At 43.9% G+C, this 20,627-nt stretch overlaps 1 protein-coding gene across 8 annotated transcripts in view; it reads right to left on the reverse strand.

The window, feature by feature from the left end:
• Positions 1-20,627, reverse strand: part of LOC120789873 (receptor-type tyrosine-protein phosphatase mu-like) — a 131,341-nt gene that overhangs the window by 93,197 nt on the left and 17,517 nt on the right. For all 8 annotated transcript variants that reach the window (XM_040127022.1, XM_040127021.1, XM_040127020.1 and 5 more), the window contains exon 2: positions 6,463-6,579. In XM_040127022.1, coding sequence (XP_039982956.1) covers positions 6,463-6,579 — 117 coding nt within the window. The remainder of the gene's footprint in view (positions 1-6,462; positions 6,580-20,627) is intronic.

The raw sequence follows: 20,627 nt of genomic DNA on the forward strand, positions 1-20,627 counted from the left end.
TCGTTCTGCTGGTTTTTAACTGGTAAACACCTTTAAGTCGCTCGTTTGGAAGGACAGAATTAAGGTATTTTTGCGGGACCTTAAGACGACAGTGACAGGAGTAATTAATGGATCGAACCTCAGTATTTTAAGGTATTTTTAACAGGTTTTCTTCAGGATTTGTTTTCTTTGATCATAAAAACTAATCAGGAGAGGTAGAAGGTTCCATAAGACACTTGTCAGCATCGGAGCTCAAAGAATCAACCAGGAACTGGATCCAAAACAGAGCCAACTATCAGAACCCAACCCTAAAATTCACACTTCAGTCATTAAATCCTGTGGTTGGTCGGTTTGCTTTCACACCACAAACGAAGCCCCAGAGTCCACGTGGTTGTTTGGTCGACACATGGACCGATTTCTGAATGGACCCACCGTGCACAGACTCAGGGGCCCGAGGGGTCAACAAACAGACTCCAAACATCAGTGTCTCTTCCAGCCTGGGGGTCCTACGTAGGAGGGTGGGGGGCCTTTTACATGTCTGATCCCGGGGACCAGTAGACTCATGTAGTTAGGTTGTTTGGTCCACACCAGACAAACCAAGCTAACCGGGACAACCCAGGACGGGGATCGTTTAACCGAACCGATGAGGCTCAAGGTGAAAACATGACTCTGAAATAAACCTGGGTTTTTCCTCTTTGGATGGAGCTAGGCTAACAGTTTCCCTCTGCATCCAGTCTTTGCGCTAAGCTAGGCTAACAGTTTCCCTCTGCATCCAGTCTTTGCGCTAAGCTAGGCTAATAGTTTCCCTCTGCTTCTGGTCTTTGTGCTAAGCTAGGCTAACACCTCCTGGACCTACAGTATCTCTATACGCAGACATGAACCTGCACAAGAACAAGAGGATTTTAACCAAATGTCAGAGTGTTTAGATTGACCGGCCGGCCAATAGGGAACCAGCGTGTCAGTGTGACCTCTCCTCTGATTGGCTGGATCTGAGTCGCAGTCGCTCTGAGTGTTTAAACTCCCTGAATGAGGCCTGAACTGGTTTTGGCAGGAGGCTGATAGTGGCTTCATACAGACTGGACACACACACACACACACACACACACACACACACACACACAGAGCCATGTCATGTTCAAAGGCTGGGTGAATCTCCTGCATGCCGACACGCTGATAAACCCTTTAACACACTAATTAACCCAGACACACACACTTGAACACGCATGAACAAACACTACACAAATACAACTCAAATATACACACAAACACACACTCAGTTTTTGGTTATTTATCTGCCAAAGTCCAAAACTTCAAACTCTCTCTCTTTCTCTCTCTCTTTCCTTCTATGTCTCTCGCCCTCGTTCGCCCTCTCTCACTTTTACACAGTGTTTACCTGTTGGCACGACTGCAGCTGTGTGTGTGTGTGTGTAATCTGTTTTCAAATTCAGTTTAAAGCCAGAATGTGTGTGTGTGTGTGTGTGTGTGTGTTGTTTACCGCAGTTTGTATTCTTTCTGAAAAGTGGTTTTGACCTCCAGGTCTCTTTGACACAGAAAGGCATTGTGGGAGTTATCACACAACAGACAGACAGAGAGTGTGTGTGTGTGTGTGTGTGTGTGTGTGTGTGTGTGTGTGTGTGTGTGTGTGTTGAGTATATATTTGCCTTCAAGCTTCACTGTGTGTGTGTGTGTGTGTGTGTGTGTGTGTGTGTGTGTGTGTGTGTGTGTGTGTGTGTGTGTTTACTGTGTGCAGCTGGCACTGAGCTGATAACAGCCCTATTAGAAATATTAATATACCCTGAACCCCACAGAGACACACACACACACAATATATATACACAAACACACACACGTACACCAAAGGCATCTGTGTGTGTGTGTGTGTGTGTGTGTGTCTGTGTTTGCGTGTGCGTGTATGTATGTATGTGTGTGTGTGTGTGTTGAGTATATATTTGCCTTCAAGCTTCACTGTGTGTGTGTGTGTAATCTGTTTTCAAATTCAGTTTAAAGCCAGAATGTGTGTGTGTGTGTTGAGTATATATTTGCCTTCAAGCTTCACTGTGTGTGTGTGTGTTGAGTATATATTTGCCTTCAAGCTTCACTGTGTGTGTGTGTGTAATCTGTTTTCAAATTCAGTTTAAAGCCAGAATGTGTGTGTGTGTGTAATCTGTTTTCAAATTCAGTTTAAAGCCAGAATGTGTGTGTGTGTGTAATCTGTTTTCAAATTCAGTTTAAAGCCAGAATGTGTGTGTGTGTGTAATCTGTTTTCAAATTCAGTTTAAAGCCAGAATGTGTGTGTGTGTGTTGTTTACTGCAGTTTGTATTCTTTCTGAAAAGTGGTTTTGACCTCCAGGTCTCTTTGACACAGAAAGGCATTGTGGGAGTTATCACACAACAGACAGACAGAGAGTGTGTGTGTGTGTGTAATCTGTTTTCAAATTCAGTTTAAAGCCAGAATGTGTGTGTGTGTGTTGAGTATATATTTGCCTTCAAGCTTCACTGTGTGTGTGTGTGTAATCTGTTTTCAAATTCAGTTTAAAGCCAGAATGTGTGTGTGTGTGTAATCTGTTTTCAAATTCAGTTTAAAGCCAGAATGTGTGTGTGTGTGTAATCTGTTTTCAAATTCAGTTTAAAGCCAGAATGTGTGTGTGTGTGTAATCTGTTTTCAAATTCAGTTTAAAGCCAGAATGTGTGTGTGTGTGTAATCTGTTTTCAAATTCAGTTTAAAGCCAGAATGTGTGTGTGTGTGTTGTTTACTGCAGTTTGTATTCTTTCTGAAAAGTGGTTTTGACCTCCAGGTCTCTTTGACACAGAAAGGCATTGTGGGAGTTATCACACAACAGACAGACAGAGAGTGTGTGTGTGTGTGTTGAGTATATATTTGCCTTCAAGCTTCACTGTGTGTGTGTGTGTAATCTGTTTTCAAATTCAGTTTAAAGCCAGAATGTGTGTGTGTGTGTAATCTGTTTTCAAATTCAGTTTAAAGCCAGAATGTGTGTGTGTGTGTGCGTGTGTGTGTGTGTGTAATCTGTTTTCAAATTCAGTTTAAAGCCAGAATGTGTGTGTGTGTGTTGAGTATATATTTGCCTTCAAGCTTCACTGTGTGTGTGTGTGTAATCTGTTTTCAAATTCAGTTTAAAGCCAGAATGTGTGTGTGTGTGTGTGTTGAGTATATATTTGCCTTCAAGCTTCACTGTGTGTGTGTGTGTAATCTGTTTTCAAATTCAGTTTAAAGCCAGAATGTGTGTGTGTGTGTTGTTTACTGCAGTTTGTATTCTTTCTGAAAAGTGGTTTTGACCTCCAGGTCTCTTTGACACAGAAAGGCATTGTGGGAGTTATCACACAACAGACAGACAGAGAGTGTGTGTGTGTGTGTAATCTGTTTTCAAATTCAGTTTAAAGCCAGAATGTGTGTGTGTGTGTGTTGTTTACTGCAGTTTGTATTCTTTCTGAAAAGTGGTTTTGACCTCCAGGTCTCTTTGACACAGATAGGCCTTGTGGGAGTTATCACACAACAGACAGACAGAGAGTGTGTGTGTGTGTGTGTGTGTGTGTGTGTGTGTGAGGCAGTGAAGGGTATTAGAGAAGATTACTGTTGTTCACACTGACAGCAGAGAGGGAGCGAGCGCTACATGGTTCAGATTAGATTGAACTTGTACCATTTATAAGAACATTAAATGGAGCCTGCAATCACTGGTCAATCGATGCCTCGCTGCTGCTCAGTGTGTGTGTGTGTGTGTGTGTGTGTGTGTGTGTGTGTGTGTGTGTGTGTGTGTGTGTGTACGTGTGTGTGTGTGTGTGTGTGTGTGTGTGTGTGTCTGTGTGTACGTGTGTGTGTGTGTGTGTGTGTGTGTGTGTGTGTGTGTCTGTGTGTGTACGTGTGTGTGTGTGTGTGTTTACATGCGTGTGTGTGTGTGTGTGTGTGTGTGTGTGTGTGTACGTGTGTGTGTCTGTGTGTACATGTGTGTGTGTGTGTGTGTGTGTGTGTGTGTACGTGTGTGTGCAGCTGCAGTATTAGAGAACACTTATTGTATCGAGGTTTTTTCCGCCTCAGATCCGCTGCCTTCTCTGAGTGAGAGCAGATGCAGAACTACCATTTAAAAAGTGTCTATTTTTAAATAACTGTTGTGAAACTTCATCTATGAGCATATGTAGAGTCTAAAAGCCCTGCTAGAGCCCAGTTCACGTTCACTTACTGTTACCGTGCGGTGGACTGAGCGAGGTGCGTTTGTTAACTACACAACCTCGCTCACAATGGTAACTTTCAGTCAAAAACATTAAACGATTAAAGTTGTAACTTGTCTCGTTGATTCATTTCCGACAGCTTAAACTGGAGGCAAGACAGAGGAAGAGATGACAGATGCTAAGATTTATGGTTATTGTAGTAGATGTCTTGAAAAGAAACAGACGGCTGCAGTCCGTTCAGTCTCACTTTTTGTTTTCAGCGGAGATGAACAATGTGGATCCTTTTAGTTTCCTGATATTTTCTGATCTCTCTGATTTTCAATTCTAGCTTATTGTAGGAAAATATTAACTGTGAGACCAAATAAAAATTGACAAAAGATGAATGATTTCATAAAACCTCAGCATTACTGTGTTCAGCCCTGAGTTCCGTCTGCAGGTATTCCCCCAACAAGCTTCATCAGTAAGGTAAGACAGTCTGTATGTAGCCTGAGAGGCAAAGCCCAGGATCAAAAAAAGCCTCCGGTCTTTTCTTTCAGAGAGATTTTAATGTAAGTCCAAATAAACAGCTCGTCCCAAATAAGATCGAAACCAAAATGAGAGTAGAGAACAGGAAACTGACGATAATCATGATGATCAGAGTGTTATCACTGACACTAGCGGTAGACGGACTCAGGTCAGCGTACACAGAGCTCAGCGGTCTGTATTGCTGAGCAGATAGTATTACCACACTCTCAGATAGAGTATCAGCAGCTGCCTCCAGATCTGAACCTGGAGCTGGAGTCCTGCGCCATCAGTCTCTCTCTCACCCTGTCTGACTGCACCTCGTTCGCCCAGACGCTCCGTGGTGGAGGGTTAGTTAGATTTAATGCCCTGCCTCGCCCTGCTCACTGCTCCACATATCAGCCAGGAGGAGATCGAACTGTGTGTGTGTGTGTGTGTGTGCGCGTGTGTGTGCGTGTGTGTGTGTGCGCTTCAGTGTGTGTGTGTGTGTGTGTGTCCGTTGGGAGAGAAGCTGTTTGCTCTGTGATTGCCTGGATTGGCTGCAATTAGTCACACACACACACACACACACACACACACACACACACACACACACACACACACACACACACACACACACACACACACACACACACAAACCTCTTCTTATGGAAAAGAGAGGGGGTGACAGACCTTCCTCTCCTCTCTCATTTCCTTCTCTTCTCTCATCTCCCCTCCTTCTCTCCTTTCTGTCTCCTCTTTTGTTTCCTCCTCTACTTTCTTCCCCTTTTTCTTTCTTTCCTTTTCTCATTTCCTTCTCTTCTCTCCTCTTGCGTTTCCTCCTCTACTTTTTCATGTCCTCCTCTCGTCCTATTTCCTCCACTCTTATTTCATTCTTTTCTCTCTTCCTTTCTTCACTTTTTTCCTCACCTCATTTCATCCTTTCTTTTTCTCATTTCATTCCCTTCTTTCCTGTTTTATTTCCTACTATCCTTTTTTGTTTCCTTCTCTCCTCTCTTCCTTTACTTGTTTGTTGCCTCCTCCTCCCCTCTCCCTCCCTCTACCCCCCCCCCACATAAATCACATTAAACAGGACAGTAACCACCTCCTCTCTGTGTGTCCTCGCTCAGCCTGTCTCTCACGTGATTGGCTCTGTGATTTAAGAGTGCTGCATTCCCATTCGTCAGTGGCTTAACCTCTGTGAGCATGTGACAAACGACACACACACACACACTGAGGCACACACGCACCCTCAGTCTTATCTCTCTGGTTCATTGTGAACTCTCGCTGTCCGTCCATAACTCAGAGGAGAAACTCTGGCAGGTCAATAGTAGATAACACAAAGGCTGCAAAGGGCTTTTTTCTCTCACGCTGCCTTCAGGTACAAGGCAGAGTAAGACCGAGAAGTTGCATCGGTGCATTAAAGGAATAATTCAATCATTTATTATGGGGGGGGCGACTTTAGGCCAGTTTACTCTACGCCGTAGCCTGACATGCGGCCATCCAAGAAATGTAACTACAAAATGCAGCAATGCAGACCGCAACAACTGTGATTGGTCCGAAGTGGAGAAACATGGAGAAGTGTCTGGTAATGACGAACCTGCAGAGAATCCTCACTATCAAAATCTGCAGCTTCCCAGACTATTAATGCAAAAGCCTTTCAGAGGAAAATAATCCAAAGACTGTGCGTTTCAAACTTCAGAGGACCCAGGTAGGTTCCCTGAGGAACTCCTCCGACACTAATCTGTGATCCTGCGTGTGTCTGCATTTGCTTCCGACTCTCAAACAGACAGTAAGACAGCTGGACAGAGAGACAGGTACCTGCAGGGATCCAGGGGGTGCTGGCAGGTCGGTCTCGAGTGTCTCCCTGCTCCCAGTCAAAGTCGTCTTCTTTCGACTGGACCAGAGTACAGTCTGGCGACTGACCAGACAGACAGGCTGAAAGAGAGACAGACAGTTGGACAGACAGGTGATCAGTTATTTTGCTCACATTTGTTTTTATTTCAGAGACAGAGAGACACGTATACAGAGGTGGGTGTCACAGACACATCAAAAGTGAATCATGAGTGTTGCATATGCACGACTGAAGCTTTTAGTTTAGTTTATTTGACCCAGTGAGAGTGAGGGCTCCCGGTCGCACATATCTGCACATATCTGTTAATGTAAGTACACTTACATTAACATGAGAATCCAGCTTTCTAATTTACACGATGAATCAGGTCACTGCAACCTTGTTACAGAACCAATAAGTCATAGTTTCTTTTTTATTCCCAAAAGCTTCAGGTATATTTTCCCTGTGTTTTCTTACTGTAACAGTGTTGAAGGCACTTTATGGACTTTGACCCTTTTCTTACTTCTTGTTGGTCAGAAAAGAGAGCGCAGCTTGTAAACATATAATGTTCTTCAGAGTGAGCCTGTTCCAGTTCATTACCATTTCCCAGCATTCCTCCCTGATGGTTAACACACACACACACACACCCACACACACACACACACACACACACATAATAGCTGTAAACCCTCCTCCTTCCTCTGTGACTCAAAGACGTCTAAATCCGTCCATTCATAGCCTCACACACACACTGATTCTGTGTGTGTTTGTGTAAATATATTTTGTGGCATCGGGGGTTTTGACGCCTCGTCAGCCTCTTCACTGTAATGACTCTGCGTGTGTGTGTGTGTGTGTGTGTGTGTAGCTGTCATCTGAAAGTGTTGACATTAAATAGCTGGAAGGCTCATTTTCTTTCTTTGTAACAGAAGGCGCATTAAATACACACACACACACACACACACACACACACACACACACACACACACACACACTTGTCCCGCCGGGCAGTGTTAGCTCATCAACAGATACGAGACACAATCTGTTTAATCTGCTTCTATGAATTTGCATCTATATAACAAACTGAGCGCACACACACACACACACACACACACACACACACACACACACACACACACACACACACACACGGTCAGCTCTCTCTCTCTCTCGCTCCCAGAGGAAAACACACAGAAAAGCAATCTCAGCCTCTTGATCGCCCGACAGTGTAGAGAGTGATCTCTGAGTGATCAGGTTGCGTCTCCTTACTGTTCCTACATTGTGCTGCATTTACTGTCCACCGTCTAACTTCAGTGTCCAAGTGTGTAACTTTATCCAGCATTCGTTGTAATTGAATTTCTCCAACTGGAAAGCCAAGAAGAGTTTCCATGAACAAAATGCAGTGCTCTGCGTTTCATAGTCACGTGACTCAACAGTCGAATGATGAAGATGAATACAGATTAAACCACTGACTAAACTACAGAGTGAATTACAGAGTGAACTACAAATTAATCCACTGAGTAAACTACAGAGTAAACTACAGATTAAACCACTGACTAAACTACAGAGTGAACTACAGAGTGAACTACAAATTAATCCACTGAGTAAACTACTGACTAAACTACAGATTAAACCACTGACTAAACTACAGAGTGAACTACAGAGTGAACTACAAATTAATCCACTGAGTAAACTACTGACTAAACTACAGAGTAAACTACAGATTAAACCACTGACTAAACTACAGAGTGAACTACAGAATGAACTACAAATTAATCCACTGAGTAAACTACTGACTAAACTACTGACTAAACTACAGATTAAACCACTGACTAAACTACAGATTAAACTACGGGGTGAACTACAGATTAAACTACTGACTAAACTACAGAGTGAACTACAAAGTGAACTACAGAGTGAACTATAGTGTGAGCTACAGAGTGAAGTATAGATTGAGCTACAGAGTGAACTACAGAATGAACTACAGAGTAAACTACAAATTAATCTTCTGAGTAAACTACAGAGTAAACTACAGATTCAACTACTGACTAAACTACTGACTAAACTACAGAGTGAAATACTGAGTGAAATACTGAGTGAACTATAGAGTGAGCTACAGAGTGAACTACAGATTAATCCACTGACTAAACTACAGAGTGAAATACTGAGTGAACTATAGAGTGAGCTACAGAGTGAACTACAGATTGAATTTCTGACTAAACTACATAGGGAACTACAGAGTAAACTACAAATTAATCTACTGAGTAAACTGGAGAGTAAACTACAGAGTGAACTACAGATTAAACTCCTGACTAAACTACAGAGTGGACTACAGATTAAACTACTGACTAAACTACTGAGTGAACTACAGAGCGAACTACAAATTAATCTACTGACTAAACTACAGAGTGAACTAATGTCTGTTACAGAGAGAGTGAATGAGTGACTGTCTACTGCTACTTCAACAGCTACCTCTCTCACTGCTGTCATTAATGCTACTACTACTCTTGCTGCCTCTGCTGCTACTGCTTCTACTACTAGAACTACTTATACTACAGCTACCGCTACTACTACTGTTACTGCCACTGATCTTACTAACGCTACTACCTCTCATACTATGGTTACTGCTATTACTATTGTTAATGACAATACTTCTACTATTACTGCTGTTATTACTAATACTACTACTACTACTACTACGAGTGCTACTGCTGTTTGTGTTACACTTTTACTTAATAATGTAAATATACTGTAGTATTGCTGCATGTGTAGCAGTACTAGAACAGAACTATTAACAGCTTAAACACAACATCTCTGGTCAGACTCCCTCTTTTTGTCTGCTGCTGTGCTCGTTCGCCCTCGCTCCATCAAAGAAAAACAAAAGTGGGGGTGGGGTGTGTGTGTGTGTGTGTGTGTGCGTTTGTGTGTGTGTGGGGGGGGGTTCAGAGGGACCAGATTGTTGTCGGGGCGTTCTTCGTCTCGACTCGCCTCGACAGGAAATGAGAGAAAAACACAAACACACACACCTCAAGGGATCTGTTATGCACACACACAAACACACACACATTTCCACGGTGTCATTCCGTCACATACCATACACTCTTTCTTTGTGTCTGTGTTGGCAGAGTGATGACAGGGAACACAAAACACACCCTGAGGACACACATACACATTTATACTGCTGTGTGTGTGTGTGTGTGTGTGTGTGTGTGTGTGTGTGTGTGTGTACCAGCAGTAATTAATCATAATGTGCAGCTATTGATCATCTGCTCTCTTTATTCTCCAGCCGCCTGATCAATAACTACAAGTCCTCTCCTCCTCTTCTCTCCTAAAAGTTGTAGCAGTTTTAACCCTTTACATCCGTTATTGTCACAAAACGACTTGTTTTCACCATCGATAATGTGTGTACTCTGCCGTGCATTGTACTCTTTTACAGTTCAATCCATCAGTGACGTACTCTAAAGTACTCTATCGATCCATCTATCTACCCATCTATCTGCATAAAGACGGGGATAGATGGATAGATGCCGCAGGCAGACAGATGCAATGTGCTGAATATACACCGTACAATTAGCGAGATGATATAACAGACTGTACATCAGTGTGAGTCTGGTGGATCTTCCTAAAGGTTGTACAGTAAAGTGCGGGTTTGTCCACAGATGTTAAACAGAGTCAGCTGTGCACTGAATATATGTATAATATCGGAATCATTTACACAACATGCATCCATACGGTAAAAGAATATATAGAATATGAATATAAAATAAAACATTTCAATGGATTAGTCGACAGAAACATAGAGCACCTATTTTGACAATCGATTAACTGTTCATTCAATCATTCTCTGGTTCCAGCTTCTGCAGTGTGAAGATTTGCTGCTTTTCCTGAAGCTCCGAACGAGCTTTAACTGGGAAACACTATCGGGTTTGGATCTTGTGCAGCTCCTGCTCCCGCGTGGTTCGAATGATAAATGACTTTGATGGAAGCTGATGTTTGAACTGTTGGTCGGACAAAACTAGCCGGTCAATTACGTCACCTGAGGCTAAATAAGACCAACACTTAACTGAGATGGTAGATTGTGTTCATCGGTACCTGACACATAAACACACACAACACACAAAACTAAATTCTGTTCTGTTGACTTTTTCTTTTCTTTGCAAACTTCAAATAATGAAGAAGCACTTTCCTCGGTTTTCTGAAGGATTAAATGTATTTTTATTTTGTGTTTTCACTGCTGTCAGCGCAGGTGACCAATGACACGGGCTTCAGCAACATGCTACACACACAGTTTGTCCGTTCAGTGTGCGATGTGACGTCGGTGATAAGACACACGCACAAAGGGCGGTCATACACTCTCTCTCGCTCGTCCACAAACAGGAAATGAGCATCACACACACTTTCATTCATTCATGACTCCCCGGTATGTTGGGGGGTGGGTGTTGGCATGGTTACCGCGACCTCACTGAAGCCCAAACGGTACGTGCGTGTCATGTTAACGTGTTTACATTTTGGAAACCTCTCCGGAGAGAAATCTGAGCGCAGGTCGTGACCTTTGACCTTTGAGAGCCATGAGGGAGGGTTGGCGAGTTGAGGCCGACTCGGCAGCATTGCCATGGAGACGGGTATTCCCTGCAGAGGTGGAGCTGTGTGTGTGTCTCACTGCCACAGACACACACACACGCTGCTGCACATCATTTCATTTATGTTTTATCGTTTCTTTTCCAAACTTTGATCAGTTTCACAGAAAACATTTCTCCAAAACGTCACTTTCTGACATTTCATGACTTTTTCTCAAGTCGGGCATTTTGTGTTGCACTGCTGGACTTCAGGGGTCCAACACTGTCACTGCTTGAACAGGCCCAGAGTCAGCGTTTATGTGAGGAGACACACATTCGTCCTTACACTTAGCAAAAAAATGGACTGAGAAGAAACACACAAATAAACAACACAAACAAGATTAAAAAGACGAATCTAAAAAAGGCAAAACTATAAGAGAACTAAGTGAAATTAAAAGTCTCTTCTCACTGGCTCGGCTCCAGAAAAAGAGAAAGAAATTAGAAGACGAGCATCTAGTTTCTGCTACAAACTGAGTAACCCCAACCCTGAACAAAGGGGAAAGTAGCTGATGATGAATCCAGAAAAAAAACTGGATGGAGAAATTCTGTGACGAAACGAAAGAAAAATGAGACAAGAGCTGACGAAGAGGAAAGACGAAGAATGGGAGGAAGCAGAAAATACATTTAAAAGGAACTAGAAGAACAGATGAGAGGAAGAGTCTGGAAGAGGAAACAGGACAAATAGATAAAAAAGAGTAAAGTCAGTTGACGAAGGATCTGGTTGACAAAGAACGGGGACCCAGAGAAAGACCACTTAGACCGAGGCAGAAACTGAAGACGCATGAAGTGGATGTGAAGTGAAGTTTTCCGTTCCTGGCTCAGACTCAGACTCTCCTCGTCCCTGCGGTGGTGAAATCTCCTCCATTAGAGTCCATCCACAGTCCACAGAGATCTGATAACATTTAGCTGATCTGCTGGTGGGCCGGATTAGACCTCTGCTGCTGCTGCTGGTCCCTGTTCCACTGTAATCTATTAACAGCCAGCCAATCACACACACACACACTCGTGCACTGCTGGACTGACATGGTGTCTGTTAGTCAGCTGGCTGAGCGCCTGGGTGGAGCTGCACTCCTCTTCTTTTCTTTCACAAACTCTTCCTCTCTTTTCACCCCCCTCTCACCCTCTCTCTCTCGCTGTCTCTGTCAGTCTCTCTAAGGCTCTCTCGCCCTCCCTCCCTCTGAAGTATGTAAGGCTGAATGAAACCATCTGGTCCTGATTAGGAAAATGACTGTGGTTTTCTCTTTGAGACTCACTCTGCCTTTTCCTCTCCTCCCTCGCTCTCAGGCCGGGCAGACTCGCTGCATCTCTGCTCGTCTCTGTGTCGTGTTCGCTCTCACTAAGTGTTTCGATCTTTTTGTTTTTCTTCTCACTCAGTGCAGATTAACCGAACCTCTACACTGAGCCCTCGGTTCCTCCGTCCGGTGACAATTTCGACAAAGTTTATTCAAACAAGACGGCTGGGTCCTCAGCAATGTTGTGTGTGTGTGTGTGTGTGTGTGTGACTACACGCATTTGATTGGTGTTGTGTTTTTATGCTGCGCAGTGTGAGCGGACGGGAGGACGGGGTGACTGCAGCATCGGAAAGCACATCCAGGTTGTGATGATTTTTCTCTGGGCTCCAGTTTGGGTCATGAGTCAAAAATGGAGTCAAATGTCAGTTGTTTATCTTGGGTCAAGCTAAAATGGCTCCTCATGTTATCACAACTACAGCACTCTGGGGATTCTGACATGAGCGATGTGGAGAATCGAGCTGCAGCGATGTGTCGGCTGACAGAAAAATTATCAGCAAGTATTTATTTATTTTAAAGCAAAAAAAAGTCCAGATGATCGACCGATCATAATCATAACAATACCCGGTTCCAGTTTTTCTTCATTTCACATCACGACAAACGAAACATCTGATTCACAACGAACGGTGCAGACATTGATCAGTATCTGAAGTTACAAAGATGCTAAATAGAACGAGCTGAGTAAAAGAAAAGTGTCTTTTGTTCATTTTTGTGAAATGTGTTTTTATTCTGGTTTTTGCTGGATGCCGGTGTGATATAAGAAAATAAAGAGCGTTTGAAGATTCAGACCTTCCCTCTCGCACACAGAGAGAGTCTTGTTGTTCAGTATTATCCAACACCGAGTGAGCAGCAGAATGTTAACTACACAGCAAACACTCTCTCTGTGGGCTTCACTACATTTTCAGGGAAACAGAGAGAAAACATGTAGCCACCATGATTATAGGATCGCTGAGCTGAGTCATGTTTCACACACGCGTCAGCAGAAACTACCAATCTGAACCACAGCGAAACTCCTAACGAAGGGTCTGGAAACAAAACATCTTGTTAGTCTTGGTACAAACACACTGAAGATGAATCTACATGAAGAAACTCAATGAAAAATAATCTGTAGATGATGAGAAACAACACAAACAAAGATCTAGATGTTGAAGAATTTTAACAGAGGAGAAGATGAACGTGAAATCAGGCAAAGAAAGGAAATGAAAAACCAGACCTTAAATCATCTGCACAAAGAGCAAAATCAAGCAGAAGCTGGATGAAGAATCGTGACAAAGGAAAGAAAAACTGACAATAAATTTTGTTGAGGAATCTACACGACAAAGAAAAGAGATGAAAAAGAAACCAAAGAACCAGAGAATTTAAAGCCGAAGAACCGAGTTAAAGAACCTAAACAAGACGCGGAGGAACAAAATGATGAAACGACAGAAAAGTTATGGAGCAAATACGATGCAGCCAAAGAAACAAGATGATGGAGAATGAAGAAGATAAAGGATCTGGATAGTTAATCCAGACCAAACATCCAGACAAGAAGAAACTGGAGGAACGAGAAACTAAATTAAGGAAATGCCAGACAAGAGAAAATACAGTAAATGAAGAAGAATTTAGACGCAGAAACTACGATACTGCGTCAAGGAGACAACATGTAGGAGCTGCAGCGAAACGCTTGGAGTGTATCAGCAGCAGCATCTGTCAGACTGGACGCAGAGCTCTGTAAGTCAGTCTGGGTTCAGGTCAAAGGTCAAAGTGATCACACAAGTTTGTTTTGTGAGCCTTTACACACACACACACACACACTCACACTCACACTCACACTCACACTCACACTCACAGGGTTTTCAGGTCAACTTCACACCTGTCGCTCTGCTTCCAGAGAAATTCCCCGGAATTCTGTCAGTCTCTTTCACCACGGACACACACACGGTAACACACACATGCGCACCTGTCCCTATGCTGATCAGACATGACCTCAGCGCAGCTGCCAGCTGCTGCACCAGTGGGATTAAGTCTTGCTCGAGGACCCTTCAGCAGGAGGATCGGGGATCGAACTACCGACTGGATCATCGTCAGGCCTCAGCTGCGCACACACTCAGGGTGGGTTCCTGTTTTCTTGAGCTCCTGCATGAGGACGCACGTGCTCGTGCACGTCCTCGACGCCTGCCCGTGTCTGCCGCTATTCCTCCGATCTGCAGGTGGAGCTAACACACCGCGAGATGCAGCCGTGCACCAACACCGGGAGCTGGTGAACGTGGCGGAAACGATGCTGAGCTAAAGCCGCAACTAACGATTATTCTCATTATTGCAGATTTTTTTCTCAATTAATCAATTAATCGTTCGAACTGTAGAATGGAACTGAAAGCCCGAGACATTTTGGATGCTGGAGCCAGAGGTTTGTCATGTTTACTGGAAAAACTCAATCCATTCAATTGATTTTCTTTCGGTTGACTAACAGGTTAACTGACAAATGATTGTAGTTGTATTCAGCGTGTTTGGTAGAGCTCAGTGAAATACACAGTGAGTTTTGGTGAGAAACACTGAATGTTACTGAGTTTAATATGAAACCTGATCTTCATTTGAAAGATATGAAAGAAACGGAGTGGACTATTCCTTTAAAACGCTGACAGCTGGAAGAGCAGACGAGAAGAAGACAAAGATTACCAGCACACACACACACACACACACACACCTTGAAACCCTGCGTGTGTGTGTGAGAGAGATTAAAATAATCCCGATTTTGATCTTAAAGACGAAACCTAGAAAATGACACTCTCACTGTTTGACTCCATCTGTTGTTGTGCGTCACAGTTGTTCTTCAGGAAGCAGCCGTTTCCTCCCATCACACCCATGACCCAGAAACATGTCCGAGTGATAATACACCCCCCTTCCTCCACATGTCAATCCGTGACCCCCCCGACACACACACCAGGTAGCATGTAGAGAGGGAGGGGAGGGTGAGGCTGAATCCAAACGTCCTGTTTAGACTTCACCGCATCAGGTCTGTGAAGGCGCTGGGCCACGAGGGAATTCAGTTCACGAACTGTTGATTAATTATGAACTATGCACTAATTAATGATGCATAAAATGCACAAAGATGAGGCGTCGGACATCAGACGTTTCCATTGATATGAACTGAAATTTCACTCATCTAACAGCTGTTTTCTGAAACTACAGTTTAGTTTTGTCACGATACCAATGACTTTGATGCGATACCTGCCTTAATATCTCGATACTGACACTGAAACGACACCACGAGCCTATTCTCATTGATAGCCATTTTTAAATCTAATTTGTGAAGTTAGATTTAAGGTTTTGTGAGAGATTCATCAGATCTGTGCTCAGTAGAGCGCAGACCTCCGCCACGGCGGTGTACTGAGTCATGCCTGCCGGTGACATGCTCCGCCAAGTTGGACGTGTTGGCTCGGTCTTGGTCTTGGTTTAAAACAGCGTTTAGAGACGTGTCCGTGGGTTTGCCCTGACCGTGGCTATGTAAGCGAAATAATGCCATATTTTGCTTTGTGCTTTGTCGACAAGCCGTGGACGGTCGGCAAGAGCTCTTGTATTTGCAGCCATGCCTCTGGTTTTGTGGCTTTCGTGGTGAGTGGAAACAGAGAGCTGCACACAGACACTGACCCCCTGTCGAACATCGTCGCAACTCAGGGAATACGGCTCTTATTAAACAATGTCATTCCATAAGTATCGTGCTAATAAAATGAGGTATAATGCTGTTTTTAACGGCAGGGTATTGCGGCAGCTTTTGAGTGTCAGTTTACCGTCCAACAGTACTCCAGATGAGGGGTTTTCAAGGTCTGATTCTCACCCCCACCCCACCATGTGCTGTATGCTCAATCAGCTGTGATCAGCTCCGGTCTGCAGTGTAGCCATGGACGTTCAGACAACTGTCACTGGGTCACTGTGATGCTGAAGGAAACTTAAAAGATTCTGAATGGAGTTCTGCAGCCTCTTTTTCCTCTGGTTTCTAGGTGGATTACTGGAGCTTTATTCTGGAGGGACCTCAGAAATCATGATGTCCTCAGGAAGTGGACGTCACACGGAAGCATAGCAACATGTGTTTCATGTCTCTGAGTTCAGGTCTGACTGAGTAGGTAAATGTTGCTGTTATATTCAGCCTGTGTGTTATTGTGCGTCAGACTTCTTCAGGAAACAGTGTTTTCCTTCCTCTCTTTGTGTATCCATCACACACACACACACACACACACACATACACACACACACACACACACACACACACACACACTCACACACAGATCCAGATCATGTCTGAGATATAATGACCTCCCCCACCAATGACCCCCCCACACAGACCAATTAACAGTGTGTAACCAGGCTTATCTAATGTGTTGGTTATTATCTGCTGTCAGACACCAGCCGCTCTGTGTGTGTGTGTTTGTGTGTGTTTAGCTTTAGCACTGATTAGCCTCACAGTTAGCCGTTAGCATGTGGTGATGCTAACACCCTGCCAAACCAAACCCTGAGAGGTGTTTAGACGAGACCGGACAGGCAGGGGGTGGTGACACGTGCAGCTCCCAGCAGCACCTGGGGCTCTGTGTGTGTGTGTGTGTGTGTGTGTGTGTGTGTGTGATTGGAAGTGACAGTGGACACACACTGTGACAGACAGCAGTGATGGCATTTAGCTGGTGAGACACAACCCACACACACACACACACACACACACACACACACACACACAGACACACACACACACACACACACACACACACACACACACACACACACACACACACACACGGTAACAGTGAAGATGAGACAAGATGGCAGCAAGATATTCAGATGGACAGGAAGGAGGAGGGAGGGAGGGAAGATGGAGGTAGAGAAGCAAAATGGAGCAAGAAAAAAAGGAGGTAAAAAAGTAAAGGATGAGGGAAAGAAGGAGGGAATGACATAGAGAAGGAATAAAGTTTATGTGAAAAAAGAAAGGAGGAGAGAAGGAGGGTGGACTCTAAATAAGTAAAGAGAAGTAAAGAAGAAGGTGGAGATGACATGAGGAGGTAGGGAAGGAAAGGAGGAGGTAAAGAAGATCAGAGGAGGTTAGGGAAGGAGACGACCTCAGTGCTCATTGATGTCTATAATAAGAAACACCGATTAGAGACACATACACACACGCAGACACACACACACACACACACACACACACAAACTCCTGCTGCTCTACTTTCAAGGGCATCAAACTGTATTTTTGTGTTTGTTGTGAAGGAATGTGAAGCGTGTGTGTGTATATATATATATATATATATATATATATATATATATATACACACAGAGAGAGAGAGAGAGAGAGAGAGAGAGAGAGAGAGAGAGAGAGATTTACAGTGTGTGTGTGTGTGTGCGTGTGTGTGTTAACTGATCTCCAGCAGGAGCACTAACTGGGCGCTAACAGCATTAGCGTTAGCACAGCAAGCTAACTTGCCTCGGGCCAAACATGAATAATGCAGCAGTCAGCCCAGTGCCTCTGGGCGTGTGTGTGTGTGTGTGTGTGTGTGTGTGTGTGTGTGTGTGTGTGTGTGTGTGTGTGTGTGTGTGTGTGTCTGTGTGTGTGTTGTTGTATGTATCACTGTTATCTGGCTGTACTTGAGGCTGTCTATATGACGGTATTAAAATAATATGCTAATTACTAATAATTACCATGTAACATACACACACAGATTATCTCCCCCAGTCTCCCCCAGTCTCCCCCTTCCTCTTCCTCCTCCCTCTGGGCTGTGACTCCTCCTGGCAAGGACGAAGGGGAGGAGGAGGAGGCGGTGGCGGCGGAGGAGGAGGCGGCGGAGGAAGAGGGCTGCAGGACTCGACATGTCTGCACCACAGACAACATCAGAAACAGCTGCTGGGAACCTCTTCAAACATCACCTAAAGTACTGTTCTCATAAAGTAGAGGAACCGCAGAAGAACACTCCTGCAACTAAAACTTAAAAAACTGTATGAAATCATCTCAGAGAACGATTCAATGCAGGTTCACCAGCAGCAACAGTGAAGTTTAATCAGCTACAGGAGAACAAACAAAGAGGTGCAGCTCCGATCAACGGAGGTCACATACCAACCTGTTAACCAATATGTGCTGCATCTTTAAGTTATAATCTGAAACACTTAAAATATGGTTCGATGTCTTCTGCAAATCATCAAAACCAAACAGTAACCAGGTTACAGTCATATTCCTCAAGTCGCCTGGTTTCCTAAACGTCATGTGAACCTGAAACCTGGTTTCTGTAATCAGGGCCGGGGATTAAAACTTGAACTCCAGCGAGCATTTTTCCTCTGCTGAACATTTGACTGGTTGTTCAGTCCAGATGTTTGAGCCGAGAGGAAAAGGCGGGAAGCTTCACACGAGAACAAGCAGAGGAGAAATCTGTGATCGCACTGACTGACAGGCAGCAACACCTACAAGCCACTGCTCCATAAATTCATTTCACTTCAATAAATCTCCATCAAATCGGCATGCCCACAAAGGACCGACTACAGACTACCTCCACCTGTCACAGGGGCCACCTGCTGACCGAGATGAACCCAAGTACTCGCGATGTGTTCACTACAATAACAGTATCAGTATCTTAAAGACTCAATCAGCAACAACAATCATCTAAAACCAAACCGACCAGCTGAAAATGACCGTTTGAGAAAGTCAAAAGCCAGAAAAAGACAAACACAGAAAGAAAAACAAACTCTTCTTCTTTCCCATCTAGTCCTACAGTCACACCTGAACAAAAACAAGACAAAACCCATCAAACCTGCAGGAGTCTAAATGATCAGCAGCTGATGTTCTCTAATGCATTCAGATTCATATAAGCTTTAAGATCTGAACTAAAACCACCAGTGGCTGCCGGCTGGCCTCCAGGGTGTGTTGCTGTGTGAGTGTTTCCGTGTGTCCACTGTCTGTCCTCATCAGTCAGACTGTCAACTCATCACCCACAGGACAGCAGCTGTCACTCTGTCTTTATGTCCTGTGCCAGGCTCCGCCTCCGACAAAGTCCACTATGAACCAGATCAGATCTGTCAGAACGAGTCCACGTGGCAGCTGGTCCGTCCAAAAGTCTCTCTGCTGTCCAAATGTGAAGGACACGATTGTGTTCAATGGAGCACTCGGGAGATCCTTATAAAATAAGAAAAGGCTGTTTGTGTTGGTTGTGATTCTCCATTCTTGAATCCTGATCCTGAATTTTGTCCAATTTGAGTTACAAAAGAAGTCAAAATACATGGAAAGCCAAAAAAGCTTTGGGAGGTTCCAGGTGTCTTTGACAAAGGGTTGTGGATTCTTCACAAGTCCGTAGGAAGTACCAAGAGTTCTTCAGAGGTTTAGACCAATACTTCAGGAGGTTTCTGGGTCCTTAGAGACACATTGGAGTACATGGAGAAGTTCTAAAGGTTCTTTGGGCCCTTGAAAATGGTCATAGAGAGATTTTAAGGGTGCTTGAGGAGATTATAGCTGTTCTAAGAATGTTCCCGGGGTTCTCAAGTTTATTCTAGAAGTTTCTGAGTATGTTTGTATACTCTATAAGTTCCCGTTCTTGCTTGAGTGAGTCCTGGGAGTAGGTTCTAGTAGTCAATCATGAGATAATAGGAGTTTATGGTGGTCCTATAGAAGGTTCTTTGATGAGGTTCCAGTCCTAGAGAAGTTCTTAATTAGGTTCTGGTAGTCATTCAGGGGGTCATAGGGGTACTTGAGGAGGTTACAGCAGTCCCTGTGATGGTTCTAAACTGCTTTAAGGGGGTTTTGTGGATGTTTTTTGTGGATCCCTCTCTCTCGTTCTCAATCCAGCAGGTCGAGGCGGACGGCCGCCCACCATGAGTTGGGTTCTGTTCAAGGTTTCTACCTGTTAAAGGGAGTTTTTCCTTGCCACTGTCACGAAGTGCTCGCTCATGGGAGAATGTTGGGTCTCTGTAAATATAACTGTAAGGGTACGGTCTCTACGAAAAATTCCCTGTTATGATATTAGCACCATATAAATAAATCTGAATTGAACTGAAATTGAATTGAATTGAGTTTTAGGGTTAGTCATGGAGGCTGCAGTGGTCCTCCAGAAGGTTTTGTGAATGCTTGAAGTGATTTTACGGGTGCTTGAGGAGGTTTGAGCAACCATTAAAAAGCTCCATTAGTTTTTAAGTGGGTTCTAGACATTCAGAAGATTATATGAGTACTCAAGGATGTTACAGTTTAGAAAGTTCCACAGGGATCCATTCTAGGTCCTTACATCCTGTCTCTATAACTGAACAGATAAAAGCATC

This window comes from Xiphias gladius, chromosome 5 (assembly GCF_016859285.1).
Source record: "Xiphias gladius isolate SHS-SW01 ecotype Sanya breed wild chromosome 5, ASM1685928v1, whole genome shotgun sequence".
Lineage (NCBI taxonomy): Eukaryota > Metazoa > Chordata > Actinopteri > Istiophoriformes > Xiphiidae > Xiphias > Xiphias gladius.